At 40.5% G+C, this 16,177-nt stretch overlaps 1 protein-coding gene across 2 annotated transcripts in view; it reads right to left on the minus strand.

Moving 5' to 3' along the window:
* Nucleotides 1–892: 892 nt before the first annotated feature.
* LOC126195100 (neutral and basic amino acid transport protein rBAT-like) overlaps nt 893–16,177 on the minus strand; it is an 89,316-nt gene continuing 74,031 nt past the window's right edge. For both annotated transcript variants that reach the window (XM_049933566.1, XM_049933565.1), the window contains exons 8-9: nt 4,093–4,331; nt 893–1,654 (exon numbers count right to left, since the gene is read on the minus strand). In XM_049933566.1, the coding sequence (XP_049789523.1) occupies nt 1,429–1,654; nt 4,093–4,331 (465 nt within the window). In that variant the 3' untranslated portion in view covers nt 893–1,428. The remainder of the gene's footprint in view (nt 1,655–4,092; nt 4,332–16,177) is intronic.

Raw genomic sequence — 16,177 nt, forward strand, 5'->3', positions numbered from 1 at the left:
GCACCCTCTATTGGTAATGCTGGAATTCAATATGGTGCTGGTCCACCATTAGCCTTGATGACAGCTTCCACTCTCGCAGGCATACATTCAGTCAGGTGCTGGAAGGATTTTTGGGGAATGGGAGCCCATTCCTCATGGAGTGCAGCAATAAGGAGAGGTATTGATGTTGGTCAGTGAGGCCTGGCACGAAGTCGGCGTTCCAAAACATCCCAAACGTGTTCTATAGGATTCAGGTCAGGACTCTGTGCAAGCCAGTACATTACAGGGATGTTATTGTTGTGTAACCACTCTGCCACAGGCCGTGCATTATGAACACATGCTCGATCGTGTTGAGAGATGCAATAGCCATCCCCGAATTGCTCTTCAACAGTGGGAAGCAAGAACGTGCTTAAAATGTCAATGTAGGCCTGTGCCGTGATAGTGTCACACAAAACAACAAGGGGTGCAAGCCCCCTCCATGAAAAGCACGACCACATCATAACACCACCACCTCCGAATTTTACTCTTGGCACTACACACGCTGGCAGTGACGTTCACCAGGCATTTGTCATACCCACATCCTGCCATCGGATTTCCACATTGTGTACCATGACTTGTCACTCCACACTACATTTTTCCACTGTTCAATCATCCAATGTTCACACTACTTACACCAAGTGCGCCGCTCGATCATGAAATCCAAGTTTTCTCACCTCCTAACTGCCATAGTACTTACAGTGGATCCTGATGCAGTGTGGAATTCCTGTGTGATGGTCTGGATAGATGTCTGCCTATTACACATTACGATCCTCTTCAACTGTCGGCAGAGGAGAGGGAAGCACAGAGAAGAAGGGTTTTTTTGGCATTCATTTACACAATTATTATCTAGAAAGAATCAAATATTTTCCAAAAGTAATGCTTTATTTATTTTTATAATTCCACATAAATACACAAAAGTCAGCGGTGATATATACATCAGTCTTCCTAGTTCTCTTTAGTTCTATATTTTGACCAAAAATATTAAAAACATACAAAATTTGAAATTGTAATCTGCAATTAACAGCTGAAGGTAGTACTCCATTTAGCAACTTTCTGGGTCTTTAATTCTTGGAAGGGTAAGTTACTTCCAGTATTGTTGACTCCATATGTCTTCTCACTTACTTTATTCATTAAGAAGTAAATTCTGAATTTATTTTTAAATGTTATCCTCAGACAAATTCTGATATGCTGTATTGAGCTCGAACCATTTCACTGTTGTAGCAGCCGAATATAAATGTTTACTTCTATACACCAGTGATAAATATGGACTTAAAAATCACATATTTTTCCACAAGTAAGATTCAATCCGATTTGTACTATTAATGTAGCATAAATAGATGACAGTCACTGTTTATCATCAAAAGAGCTGTAAAAGTTAATACATGCCAAAATGAAAGAATAAATTGCAATTTAGTTGTCCAGCTGCAAAACAATAGTTTCTCCTGGGTACAATGTTAGAGAACGGAAAGTAATATACTGTCCTGTGCGACCAAGTAGATCAACCTTTATGGTTCCACCGAAATATATGTATGACAAATCTCGCACCTGTTTGTGAGGAGCCAGATTGGTAACTACAATATACGTGTGTCGACGAGGATAGAACCGCTCCATCACTACAATATCATTGTCAGCATAACTGTAAACAAAATAAATACATAAAATAGAGTTTGGAGTGCAAGTACATGCAAATATAGGCAAAATTAATCTTAGTTATGAGACAATAGTAGATTGACAGAGGAGGAGAGAGAAGATTTACAAGCTTCTGTAACTTTGTCTTAGGAAATGAGAGGAAATGACACTCTACACTACCACAGATATGAACAAGTGCCAATAGAAAAACAAAGAAAATGTAACTGCTTTGAAAAATGATGAAAAATGAAACACTGAACAGAGGAAAAAAAGACAGAAAATAATATAGCAGAAATAAATTTTTTAAAAGGGAAAGGAAAACACAAACAGATAATAATGGATTAGGTGTCTGTGAGTGTGCAGTTTAGCATTCTACAACACACAAGTATCACACAATCCTCAACCCTGACAAAAAGGAATCAGTGGAACTACACTTATGTATTACCAAGGAGCGATGTTGGTTGGGGGTGGGGGTGGGGGGTGGGGGGAGGGAGGGGGGAAATAAAATAATAATAATAATAATAATAATAATAATAAAACCAAACTTAAGTATCATACTGAATCACTACTAAAATTGATTTTGAGTATCATGTTTCATTAAGCATTTGATATTTCCTCTGTCCCTTACACATCAGCCCTTACACTGTCTTTTGGCTGAGCTGCAACAGCTGGCTCAGGTGTCTGCCTCTTATTATGTCCTAACACATTTGTTGACAACTGTATCACTCTCGCTCATTTTCTTGGTTATTTCATTTTAAATCTTTATTTTTAGTATTTAACATTTTCCCACTGACCATTCCTATATACATTGCCTGACATAAAAATTAGACCATGAGAAGTGGAGGTGGGAATGAAATGAAACTTCACAGGTTGAGAGAGTAAGTGACATTATTTCAGTGATTACAAAATTCAGTCATATTTACAAAGAATTGGCAGTATGAGCCCACTTGTCAGTATGATATTGCATCCACTTTGGCCTGGATGATGTGCACTGATTCGGGTGGGAAGTGTGTCATAAAGTAGTTGTATCCCCTCTTGAGGCAAGCTGGCCCTCAACTGTTGTAACTGGTCTGGGGTACTAGCACCAGGATAGAGTTGACATCTGAGCTGGACACATCAGGGGATCTTGCTAGTCACAGCAGTACCTTAATATCACGCATACAGTTCAAAGAGCTACATGTCGTATCTGGATGAGCATTGTGATGTAGCACGATGGCAGCACAATCTGTTGAATAATGTTTAAAACATCAGGGACCAGGGGCTTTCTTTGCATTGGTATGCTTGATAGCCCATGTGATTTCGTTTGTGCCAGTACATCTGATCTACAAGTCATGTAACCTCCTGGTCCATTTCAAGTGTGAATACTGGGTCTAATGGAACCAGATTCAGCATGAAAGACACTTCAAGTGTTCTGGCCATGAGGTGTGCCTCCTCCTCTGTGAAGTATGCATGGCTGTCTGGTTCTTGTAGAGTAGGAAAGTACTGTTTCTCCCTGGCGAAGTGTCTGGCTATCACCCACACGCCAGGATGTGTAGCATTTAGCCCTGCGAGTTTTTGCTCCCACTGTTCATTTCTAACGTTTGTATTTTCCCCAGTATTAGTCCCTGGAGACTGTTAATGTGTAGTTATAGAATGGACACCTGATATGCTGCCAGTATCTCCTGAAGCAGTTCCTCACTGAAATAAGGCCCAGGATTTCCTGGGGCAGGGTCGTTGAGTGTTGTTGAGGTGTTGTATGTGGAATGGCATCAGACATTGTGTTTCGGCCAGTAGTAGAGATAACCTCCACTGGCACTTCAATTTATAGTGCGTTGTTAATTTCGTGAGTGTCCGGAATACAACTACCGAGCATTTCCTCGAACAGAGTCCAATTCACACACTTGTAGTTCAGTATCCTGCACGCTTCTCTGTCGCGATTGTTTTCAACCGTAAGGTTGAGTGTGCATGAGACACCCTTGATGAAAACTATGTCTACCACATCTGGCCTGACTTGGGCCTGGTTGGGCACATACGTGGAGATGTTCAGCCCTAGTAAGTGCGGGTAGCAACACTAATCCACTTTGGTGGGTCTTCTACCTATCAAAGACAATTGCAGCTCCAGTTATTTACAAACCTGCCAATGCTGTGCATGTGTACGAAGTTACATTGACATCCAACCATTTTTATGAGGCTGTATACATAGTGTCTGTCCTTATGTTATATCTGCCAGAATAAGTTTCACAACTTCCAAATTGCCTGCTATTAGCATATTTCCATTTATTTACATACAAATGTAAAAAATTAGTAGCTTCAAACATATTTAATAATGGTTTCACAACACAAGACTTAGTGGTGGTTTGGGAAATTGCTGCCTCAGTCATAATTCCTAAACTTTTGAATATCTACATTTATTTATGCCAATAATTCAATTTCTTGTCATTATTTTACAACTGAATTATGCTTTACCTTATATAATAGTTGGGTCGTATTTGACCCTCCTTCCATACACCATTCATGTAGATGACAGGATTATCATTGCGCAAGTCTGACATTTTACCTATGGCATGCTGGAGTCCATTACTCACAGTGGTATGGCTAACAGAAGGAGATACCCATGGCAGAACTCTGGAAGTAGTGAATCCCAGGCCTGGACCACCAGTCCAATGCATAGGAACTACTTGCCTGGGGTGATCCACATCTGGATGCTGGTGCAAAAATATCAAATATTACATTTCATAGCAGTTATTACTAGGAACTATTAAACATTGAAACATAAGCCAGTGATCTATAGAACATCTATCAACTCCACACAACTGCTAAAAATTTTGAGCGCGTTCAAGTTCATAAAAGATCATTTATATTGTAGACAAAAATACTGGAGAAATTCAATAATGTTATTATAACTGGAACAGGGGAAAGGAGTGCAGTAGAAGACAAGTGGATAGCTTTAAGAGATGAGAGAGTGAAGGCATGAGAGGATCAAATAGGTAGACAGACAAGGCCTGGTAGAAATTCTTGGATGACACAGGAGATATTGAATTTTACTGATGGAAGGAGAAAATATAAAAATGCAGGAAACGAATAAGGTGAAAAGGCATTGCAAAGGTCTAAAACATCAGATTGGCAGTATGTGCAAAATGTTAAGTAGGAGTGGCTGGGGGACAAATTTAAGCATATAGAAACATATTTCACTAGGAGAAAGGTAGACACCAACTACAGGAAAATTAAACAGGCTTTCAGGGAAAACAGAAGCACCTGCATTAATTACATGAGTTCAGATGGGAAACAAGTCCTAAGCAAAGAAGGGAAAGCTGAAAGGTGGAAGGAGTATATAGAGAGTCTACACATGGGAGATGAACTTGAAGGCAATATTACAGAAATGGAAGAGGATGTACATGAAGAGGAGATGGGATATATGATACTGCAAGATGAATCTGTCAGAGCACTGAAAGACCTAAGTTGAAACAAGACATCAGGAGTAGACAACATTCCATCAGAACTACTGATAGCCTTGGGAGAGCCAGGCATGACAAAACTCTTCCATCTGTGTGCAAGATGTATGAGACAGGCGAAATACCCTCAGACTTCAAGAAGAATGTGGTAATTCCAATTCCAAAGAAATCAGTTGCTGATGGGGGTGAAAATTACCGTACTTTCAGTTTATAAGTCATGGTTGCAAAATATTAACATAAATTCCTTATGGAAGAATGGAAAAACCGCTAGAAGCCAGTCTCAGGGAAAATAACTTTCAATTCTGGGAGAAATTTTGGAACATGCAAGGCAATACTGATCCTACAACTTCTCTTTGAAGATAGGAAAGGCAAACCTACATTTATAGCATTTGTAGACTTAGATAAAGCTTTTTACAATGCTGACTGGAATATTCTCTTTGAAATTCTGGAAGGAACAGGATAAAATACACAGAGCGAAAGGCTATTTATGACTTGTACAGAAACCAGACAGCCATTACAACTCGAGGGCCATGAAAGGGAAGCAGTGGTTGAGAAGGGAGTGAGACAGGGTTGTAGCCTATCCCTGATGTTATTCAACCTGTACACTGAGCATGCAGTAAAGGAAAGCAAAGAAAAATTTGTAGTAGCAATTAAGGTTCAGGGAGAAGAAGTAAAAACTTTGAGGTTTGCTGATGACACTGTAATTCTGTCAGAGATGGCAATGGGCTTGGAAGAGCAGTTGAATGGGATAGATGGTGGTTTGAAAAGAGGATATATAAGCAACAGCAACAAAAGCAAACAAAAGATAATGAAATGTAGTTGAATTAAGTCACATGGGGCTGGGGGAATTAAGATTAGGAAACAAGAAACTTAAAGTAGTACATGAGTTTTGCTACTTGGGCAGCAAAATAAGTGATGATGCCTGAAGCAGAGTGGCTATAAGGAATTTATGTTAATATTTTGCAACCATGACTTATAAACTGAAAGTTCGGTAATTTTCACCCCCATCAGCAACTGATTCCTTTGGAATTGGAATTACCACATTCTTCTTGAAGTCTGAGGGTATTTCGCCTGTCTCATACATCTTGCAAACAGATGGAAGAGTTTTGTCATGCCTGGCTCTCCCAAGGCTATCAGTAGTTCTGATGGAATGTTGTCTACTCCTGATGTCTGACATGCCAAGAAAGCATTTCTGAAGAAGAGAATTTGTTATAGAATTAAGTCCGTTCTAAAGGTATTTGTCCAGAGTGTAGCCATGTATAGAAATGAAACATGGACAATAAACAGTTTAGACAAGAAGAGAATAGAAGCTTTTGAAAAGTGGTGCTACAAACACTGCTGAAGGTTAGATGAGTAGATCACATAACTAATGAGGAGGTATAAACAGAATTGGGGAGAAAAGAGCTTTCTGGTATAACCTGACTAGAAGAAGTGATTGGTTGACAGGACACACTCGGAAATATCAAGGGAAGTGTGGGGGATAAAAGTCACAGGAGGAGGCCAAGAGACGAATACAGTAAGCAGATTGGGAAGAATGTAGATTGCGGTAGTTATTTGGGGATGAAGAGGCTTACACAGGATAGAATAGCACGGAGAGCTGCATCAAACCAGTCTTCGAACTGAAGGCCACAACATCATCATCATCATCATCATCATCAAAAACAACATTGTGACTATCTGAAGGATACTGTTTGAATAGGCTGTTTTTTTTTTCTTTCATTCTGTTTTATTGGAGTGTTAATTGTAGCTACACTTCACTGTAACTTATCATTTAATTTATTCAGTGCAATACAAATGCCTGATCACTGATCTACAGATGAATATAAGTAATATCTTTAGAAAATTAAAATAAGAAATGTATTTATAAATTTGCCTAATTTCTAGTTTGATCATGTGACCCATTATAACTATTTGGTGAAAAAATTTGACTTTTGCACATCTTACAGTCTGATATCTTCATTTGACAAAGAACTGAAGTTCATTTTGTTATCCATCATACTTGCTGCACTGCATCAAATTAAGTAAAACACTGCATGAAATTTTAAAGAGTTCACAAAGGTAAAAACACAATGTGTAAACTGCATGTATGGTTGATTTTAGCTCATCATTTCAGTGAATGAAATGTATGTAAGACACAAAAATTTTGAAACTTCCTGGCAGATTAAAACTGTATGCCTGACCAAGACTCGAACTTGGGACCTTTGCCTTTCGCGGGCAAGTGCTCTACCACCTGAGCTACCGGAGCACGACTCACGCCCGGTACTCACAGCTTTACTTCTGCCAGTATCTCGTCTCCTACCTTCCAAACTTTACAGGAGTGCTAGTTCTGCAAGGTTCGCAGGAGAGCTTCTGTAAAGTTTGGAAGGTAGGAGACGAGATACTGGCAGAAGTAAAGCTGCGAGTACCGGGCGTGAGTCGTGCTTCGGTAGCTCAGGTGGTAGAGCACTTACTTGCCCGCGAAAGGCAAAGGTCCCGAGTTCGAGTCTCGGTCGGGCACACAGTTTTAATCTGCCAGGAAGTTTCATATCAGCGCACACTCCGCTGCAGAGTGAAAATCTCATTCTGGAAACATCCCCCAGGCTGTGGCTAAGCCATGTCTCCGCTATATCCTTTCTTTCAGGAGTGCTAGTTCTGCAAGGTTCGCAGGAGAGCTTCTGTAAAGTTTGGAAGGTAGGAGACGACATACTGGCAGAAGTAAAGCTGTGAGTACCAGGCGTGAGTCATGCTTCGGTAGCTCAGATGGTAGAGCACTTGCTCGCAAAAGGCAAAGGTCCCGTGTTCGAGTCTCGGTCGGGCACACAGTTTTAATCTGCCAGGAAGTTTCATATCAGCGCACACTCTGCTGCAGAGTGAAAAATCTCATTCTGGCACAAAAATTTTATTTAAAATTGAGAGCTGAATTATATCTCATCTTGTTCATGAGTTACTGGGTTTTATGTCTGATGGATGATCAGGTGTGATGCATCCAGTTCTGTCCATGCAGACTTGCTGACTGCTATGAAATACTTATCATCCATTTTTAAGGAAGTTATTAGGTGAAAAAATTTCCTTTTGCACACTTAATTTCTTTTTGTTATAAGCCATAGTTACTGTGTTGCATCAAATTAAGTAATACACTGTTTGAAATTTTAAAGATTTTGAGGAGGTGGAAACACATTACGTTAACTTTGTGTATGGTTGACTTTAGCTCATACACTGCAGTGAATGAAATGTAGATAGCAAAATTTTATTTAAAATTGAGAGCAGAAGGATATCTCATTTTGTTCTTGAATTATTGGATTTTATATCTGAAGGACAATTGCGTGCGATGCGCCCATTCATCTCCTTGCACATTGTAGGTCCTGTGGTCATAACAGTCAACATATCTCATAAACAATTCAATATATCAAAACTAGGTTTTCTGCAAATGACTGTACTCAATGAGGCACACATGTTGCACGATAAATACTTGAAACTTTTTTATTTACCAAGATATGGAAGTAACTCGTCAGCAGCACTGAGAGCTCAGTGGCTCAGGATGAATTCAGACGTTCATAGTACTGTAGGAAAATCCAAGTGGCATGCATATACATGTCCACAGCAACTGGGAAACAGTGTAGCAGTTCATGTATACACGCTCACAGCAGCAAAAGGGTTAAATGACATAGTTGCTGAGGTGACACTAGGCACTACTCTTCCTTCTTTCGAAAAAAACAATTCAATTCTCTCTATGTAGTGCCACGTACGATCCCATAATTAAGTACTGCCAGAGCCATTAAGCCCTACTCTTCCTTCTTCTTCTTCTTCTTATATATAAAAAATTGTCTCTATGTGATACCATGTATGACATCATACTTAAGAACTTGCAGAACTAAACAATGAGGATTATCATGTTGGTACATTTTGTGTTGAACTTGAGAAAGCCTTTAACTGGTAAGATTCTAGAATTCCACATGGGGAAATAAAATGATAGGGCAATAAGGGCATCATTATTGACTGGAATGAGTCTTATCTTCACAACAGGACTGTGCAACAGGCCAAGGAATATGCGGTCCAGCCGCTAACACAGATCTATAGCTGGATGCTGCAATACTACTGCTTGGCACCCTGCTATGCAGTGCTGTACTATCATTGATGGAGTGTGTTGTTCACTGTGTAGCACAGTGTGACATTTCCACAGCTGGGCTGGCTATGTGATATGAGCCTAACTCCTGTCATAGCATACTCGCTGGAGTTGTGACCTCACTGGCTACTTTTGGACGAACAAACCAACCATGTGTTCACTGAGGTCTGGATGGCAGCATGCAGTGATTGGGCAAGCATACAACCTACAATAATTCTGGCTCAACTATATTTAACATTGTTTTGTATTGCTGCCATTTGACCCAAATAATTAAGCACTGATGTAGCTTTCACAATAGCCAGTGAAGTTTTATAAAATGAAGAATATGTTTTCAAGTATATATTAAGTCACAATTATTGTAAATGAAATGAAGTACAGTATTGTCAAGGGTAATGAGGTAGCCTAATGCACTGGTTTAAACTGAACTTGTAAATTTACTTGCAAACAAAGAAAACATGTACCAGAAGATGGCCATACATTTCTAAATAGACTTGCAGCAGATACCTAAATGAACCAATTGGTAGAGCACTGCAAAGCATGCAGAGCATCCAACAGAAAGTTCTGAACAGTAATAAATTTCTTTGCAACATTTTCAAAGTTCCACTAAAACTCAGTTAAAGATTGAATTAACTCTGACACTGATATCATTCCTACCGTTCATTTGCTTAATACTTTTATGTTCCAATACTGTCAACTATAAACGCATAAAGTCTGTACTATACTATCCGTAACCACTGCATCACACGTGGCTTGTCGGCTGCCTAACCCTACTGACAGAGACCTAATCTCTTCTAACAACAATGGTCAAAAGACCATCTTCACTCCACAAACAACAGTGACAAAAGATCATGAGGCCCCCTCTGCTTACTTACTCCACAGCTTGCTTACATGACCAACTATTGCATCCTAAGTCTGGTACTTTCCCTGGCCCACATTATCAAAAATATTCTTTTGTATACATCAAGAAAGTTCGATAAACAGTCTTTAATCTACATATACAGGTTGTTCAGAAAAAAAGTGTCAATTACTTTAAGATGTGGTAGTATTCAATGAAACAAAAATTATAAGTATAATAAACAGGAGTCCAGAAACACATACATTCCAAGATAAACGTGTTTATAGGAACGGCTGCACGACACTTGATTGCAGATATTAGCACAGTCGCTGCATTGGCATTCTGTCAAATGTGTTCGCAGGGTATTATGATGTCTTACTAACCATACTTTACCTACCATTAGATTGTTTAAACTCAATTGTGTGTTTCAAGTTGTATTGTAGGATACATTAGTTTTCGTCATGTTCTTGTGCCTTATTGTACAGTAATGTCAACCCTGGGTAGGCATCATGGTGTTTTACTTTTTTCAAATGTGGATTCACTTATGTGTTTACTATTATTGTGCTGTTTGTATGAACAAATGGTGTGTAAATTTACATTATCTCTCTTCCACAACTTGTTAGCAATGGAAGTCTACTACTCGACAAGTGAAATGACGCATATGATATTCTGCTATGGTTTAGCAAATGGACGTAGCCTGCGAGCCCATGCCCTCTACGCAGAATAATATCCACAGCACAGAGTGGGCTCTGATAAACTGTTCAGCAGACTTTTCCAGTGTGAGGGACATGGGTAACCTTCCACCTCAGAAATTGACAGTGAAAATCCCTGCTCAGTCCGCACGATTGACATAGCGTGTGCTACGTTCAGTGGAAGAAACTCCTAGGACCAGTGAGTGACGATTAGCAGCAACAGAAGCCATGTCTCACTGTTGTATCTGGGGAGTACTTCATGAACAATTTCTGTACCCATATCATCTACAGTGCATTCAGGCCCTAAGGCCACAGGAACATCATGGCAGATGGCTCTTGCAGAAGTGTGCCGCAGATCCACTATTCACATCCAAGATTTTATTCACCAATGAGGCAGGCTTCACAAGAGATGGTGTTGTGAATTTCCATAATCAACATGTATGGGCGTATGTAAATCCTCAAGCAATTCAGAAAAGAGGACATCAACACAGATTCTCAATCACTTTATGGGCAGGCATCCTTGGTGAGAGATTAATAGGGCCATAAGTGCTGCTGCAAAGGTTAACTGGGCTTATTACCTGTAGTTTCTCATCAACTTATAGCTTACCTTGTTGGAGGTTGTGACACTGCAGCACTGAATACAAATGTGGTTCATGCATGAAGGCGCACCAGCACACTTTCATCACAATGTGCGCAAACATCTGATGCAGACATTTCAGGTCCACTTGATTGGTCGGGGGCCCCACACCTTGGCCTGCTAATTCCCCAGACTTTAATTCCCTAGATGTTTGATTATAGGGACACTTGAAGAAATTGGTCTACACAATGCCAATCAACAATGTACACACACTACAGGGTCGCTTCTTCACTTGTTTACCAGCAGGTACAATAACAACAACCAGGTATACTTCAAAGGGTGCATAATTCCTTACACCAGAGGGCAGAGGTTACATTCTCATGAATGGATGCCACATTGAACACCTGTAAATATGTGTTCATCACAGAAAGTATGCATTTGTGAACTCATGTTTATTGGATTTATCTCAGAAAGTATGCATTTCCAGACGCATATTTATTGGACTAGTTTTTCTCATTTTGATGAGTACTACTACCTCTCAAAGGATTCAATACTTTTTTTTTTGAACACCCTCAATTTACATCTCTTCAACATTATTTTTTTTAAGTGCCCTCAATTTACATCTCATCACATAGCTAAACATCTATGCGTCATCCTTTTAATTTATTATTTTACTTCTGTTCAGCAAGGAAATCACAGAACCTAGTCAAATACATGACTTTATTCTACAACCAGTAGTTGTTGTGACTCTACATGACTCGAAACCATTTCTTAATTTTTATAAGCATAACAAATCATATTTACATAAATTATTATATAGCAGTCCCTACTGCAATGTCGACAAGCTGAAGCTAAATAATTCTCTGGTTTATTAAGGCTGAAATAAATATTATAAATAATTTGTTTAACAGTTTGTTTTCATGCATATCACACACAAAGCTTCCTTATCAAGCGACTGAAGTCACTACCTACTGATTGGTGTGTCATACATGTTACTTACTAACATGTCTGCAAATGGTTATTGCTTGTTATAAATAAATAAACACTTAAACTAATAACTTCTGAACAGACATTGAATAAATATGGTAATAATTTAATTGTGTTCTAGGGCTTGAAAATGTCCTGTACCTCAACTGTAGACATTTTTGGCTATTTTAGTGATTGTACAATGCTTTTAATATAACACTTTCGGTTGCCAGGCCATCTTGGCATTTACGTCCTTTGTCTCCAGGTATGTTAGTTTTGGGCTTTCCCCAGTGTTGTGCCCTGTTGACAGACCAGTCAGTCACTTTGCTCATCCTGCATCTCCATCAAACTTTCCAAATTCACCTAACGCAACCATACATGACAACAAGCTTACTGTCCACTGTTAGCCCCTATACAGCACTCGACAGATTGGCCAACCTGCTTGCTTTGTCACAGAGTGAGTATAAATGCTCCAAGTTCAGCCAGTAGCAACATTTCTTTGTTCCCATGCAACATTGGTCGAATGTGCAGACAAGTTACTACAGTCTCATCGAGCAGCACCATCAACTAGGTGAAGCCACCAATCTCCAAGCTGTCAAGTACCCCTGATGGGGCCAGGCTTTGAACTGGATCTGCAGAGGTCAGGTAACCCTGTGGACTGACACTCCAGTTGGTCTCTGCAGGTCTCAACAGTTCCTCCTTCCTCTTCCCTGTCACCGTCTCCCAATCCAGGCCTCCACGTCATCTCCATTGTGCGCCACACCTTGCCAGCACTAGTACCTGCGTATCACATGCCTAACATGTCCATCTGCCACCTCTCCCTCCTGCATTCCTAAACATGGCTAACTGGCACAATGTAGGGGGGGGGGGGCTCAGGAGTGTGTGTGTGTGTGTGTGTGTGTGTGTGCGTGTGTGTGTGCGCACACATGTGTGTGCTTGTATTTGTACTTTAGCTCGTCAAAGAATTTCTACCAAAGGCTAGCAAGTTTCCATTCTATTTTTGTGCGCCTGATAATTACTCATTGCTGCTGTTATACAGTGAGTGGTCTCCTTTCCTCTTGAGTTGCTTATGTTCTGCCAGGACTTCCATCACTTTATTTATCCTTGCCATTCAGTTGGATAGCCAACGGCGTTGCTGCAGTGGTAACACCGGTTCCCGTCAGATCACCAAAGTCGGGCTGGGCTAGCACTTGGATGGATGACCATTCGGTCTGCCGAGTGCTGTTGCCAAGTGGGGTGCACTCAGCCCTTGTGAGGCAAACTGAGGAGCTACTGATGGAGAAGTAGAGGCTCCGGTCTTGGAAACTGACATACGGCCAGGAGAGCGATGTGCTGACCACATGCCCCTCCATATCCGCATGTAGTGACGCCTAAGAGCTGAGGATGACACGGTACCATTGGGCCTTCATGGCCTGTTCGGGAGGAGTTAAGTTCTTTTTTTTTTTATTCAGTTGGGTAAAATGCTCAGTTTCATAAGTTTTTTGCACTGAGAAGTACCTTTTAATTGTGTTGACCCAAAGACAAGGTACTAGCTTATTTTACATTCCTTTACGCATTGTTTTCTGGTGCTGTTATCTTCTGTGGCACTCACTGCACCTAAAGTAAATTAACTGCGTATTCAGCTGAAGCATGGAGTGAGAATATTGCACATAGTCAGTAACCACATGTCTTGTAGAGGCTTTTCCAAGGACCTGGAATTTTTACGTCCACTCCTTAATGATATGTGTTGCCAATAAGACACTGAGAAGACAAAGCCACTTGGTGGCAGTACCACATATACAAGATATAAAAGGGCAGTGCATTGGCGGAGTTGTCATCTGTACTCTGGTGATTCATATGAAAAGGTGTCTGATGTGATTATGAGCACACAATGGGAATTAATAGACTCTGAACACAGAATGGTAGTTTGTAGACGCATGTGACATGCCAGTTTGGAAATCATTAGGGAATTCAATATTCCGAGATCCACAGTGTCAAGACTGTGCCGAGAGTACTAAATTTCAGGCATTAGCTCTCACCACGGACAATGCAGAGGATGATGACCATCACTTAATGGCTGAGAGCAGTGCCGTTTGCATAGATGTGTCAGTTCTAACAGGCAAATAGCAATATGAGAATAACTTCAGAAATCAATGTAGGACGTACGATGGAAATATCCGTTAGGACAGTGCAGCAAAATTTGGCGTTAATCGACTATGGCAGTAGATGATCAAAGCAAGTGCCTTTTCTAACAGCACGACATCACCTGCAGTGCCCCTCCTGGCCTCAAGAACATATCAGTTGGACTCTACACAACTGGAAAACTGTGACCTGGTCAGATGAGCCCCAATTTCAGTTTGTAACAATAGATGGTAGGATTCGAGTGTGGTGCAGACTCCATGAAGCCATGGGCCCAAGCTGTCGATAAGGCACTGTGCAAGCTGGTGGTGGCTCCTTAAGGGTACGGGCTGTGTTTACGTGGAATAGACTGGGTCCTCTGGTCCGATCATTGACTGAAAATGGTTATGTCTGGCTACTTGGAGAGAATTTGCAGCCATTCATGGACTTCATGTTCCCAAACAATGATAGAATTTTTTAGGATGAAAACGCACCATGTTACTGGGCCACAATTGTTCAAGATTGGTTTCAAGAACATTCTGGACAATTTGAGCGAATGGTTTGGCCACCAAGATCCCTTGACATGAATCCCATCGAACATTCATGGGACATATTCGAGGGGTCAAGTTCACACACAAAATCTTGCACCAGCAACACTTTCGCAATTATGAATGGATATAGAGGCAACATGATTCAATATTTTTGCAGGGAACTTCCAACAACTTGTTGAATCCGTGCCATATCTAGTTGCTGCACTATGCTGGGGAAAAGGAGGTATTCCATGACTTTTGTCACCTCAGTGTAAAGATCATTTGTAGATGAAGTGTGATATGGAGAAATGCTACAGAAGAAACGTGAGCAATTAACATATTCACTTTGACACTTTGTTTAGTATTCAGATTGTGTTCTGCATTCTTGTGCAAAGATCTTCAATGAGCTGACAACAAACATAAAGTATGAATGCCTACCATGCCCAAAACGTTACAACGGGGAGGGGGGAATTTCACATCAGCCACTCCCAAAAATTATCTGATCATGTAAGACTCACAGACTGAAGATTTATGTCAGCTCAATGGAAAAAAAATTTTATTCACTTGGCATGGAGTTAAACATTATTTTCTGATTTAAAACGACAATAGGATATACAAACCAGCTATTTAATACAAGTAACAGATTGTTCTATGGAGCAGTTTTCTTGCTAAGTTTACTATGTTAACTTTAGTGTCATTATTCACAAAGAATGTGTTGCTGTTCAATAATAGTTGAGTGTTAACGGATCTTTTAGAATTTGCCTCTATTTATTAACGTATATACTGCTTTATTCCATATTCTAAGGATTCTCCTCCATAATGGAAGCTGTAGAATACAAATGATTAATGAATATTAGTAACTACATCTACATTTATACTCCGCAAGCCACCCAACGGTGTGTGGCGGAGGGCACTTTACGTGCCACTGTCATTACCTCCCTTTTCTGTTCCAGTCGCGTATGGTTCGCGGGAAGAGCGACTGTCTGAAAGCCTCCGTGCGTGCTCGAATCTCTCTAATTTTACATTCGTGATCTCCTCGGGGGGTATAAGTAGGGCGAAGCAATATATTCTATACCTCATCCAGAAACGCACCCTCTCGAAACCTGGCGAGCAAGCTACACCGCGATGCAGAGCGCCTCTCTTGCAGAGTATGCCACTTGAGTTTGCGAAACATCTCCGTAACGCTATCACGGTTACCAAATAACCCTGTGACGAAATGCGCCGCTCTTCTTTGGATCTGGATCTTCTCTATCTCCTCCGTCAAGCCGATCTGGTACGGATCCCACACTGTTGAGCAATA

Source organism: Schistocerca nitens, chromosome 7, assembly GCF_023898315.1.
Source record: "Schistocerca nitens isolate TAMUIC-IGC-003100 chromosome 7, iqSchNite1.1, whole genome shotgun sequence".
In the NCBI taxonomy this organism is placed as follows: Eukaryota; Metazoa; Arthropoda; class Insecta; order Orthoptera; family Acrididae; genus Schistocerca; species Schistocerca nitens.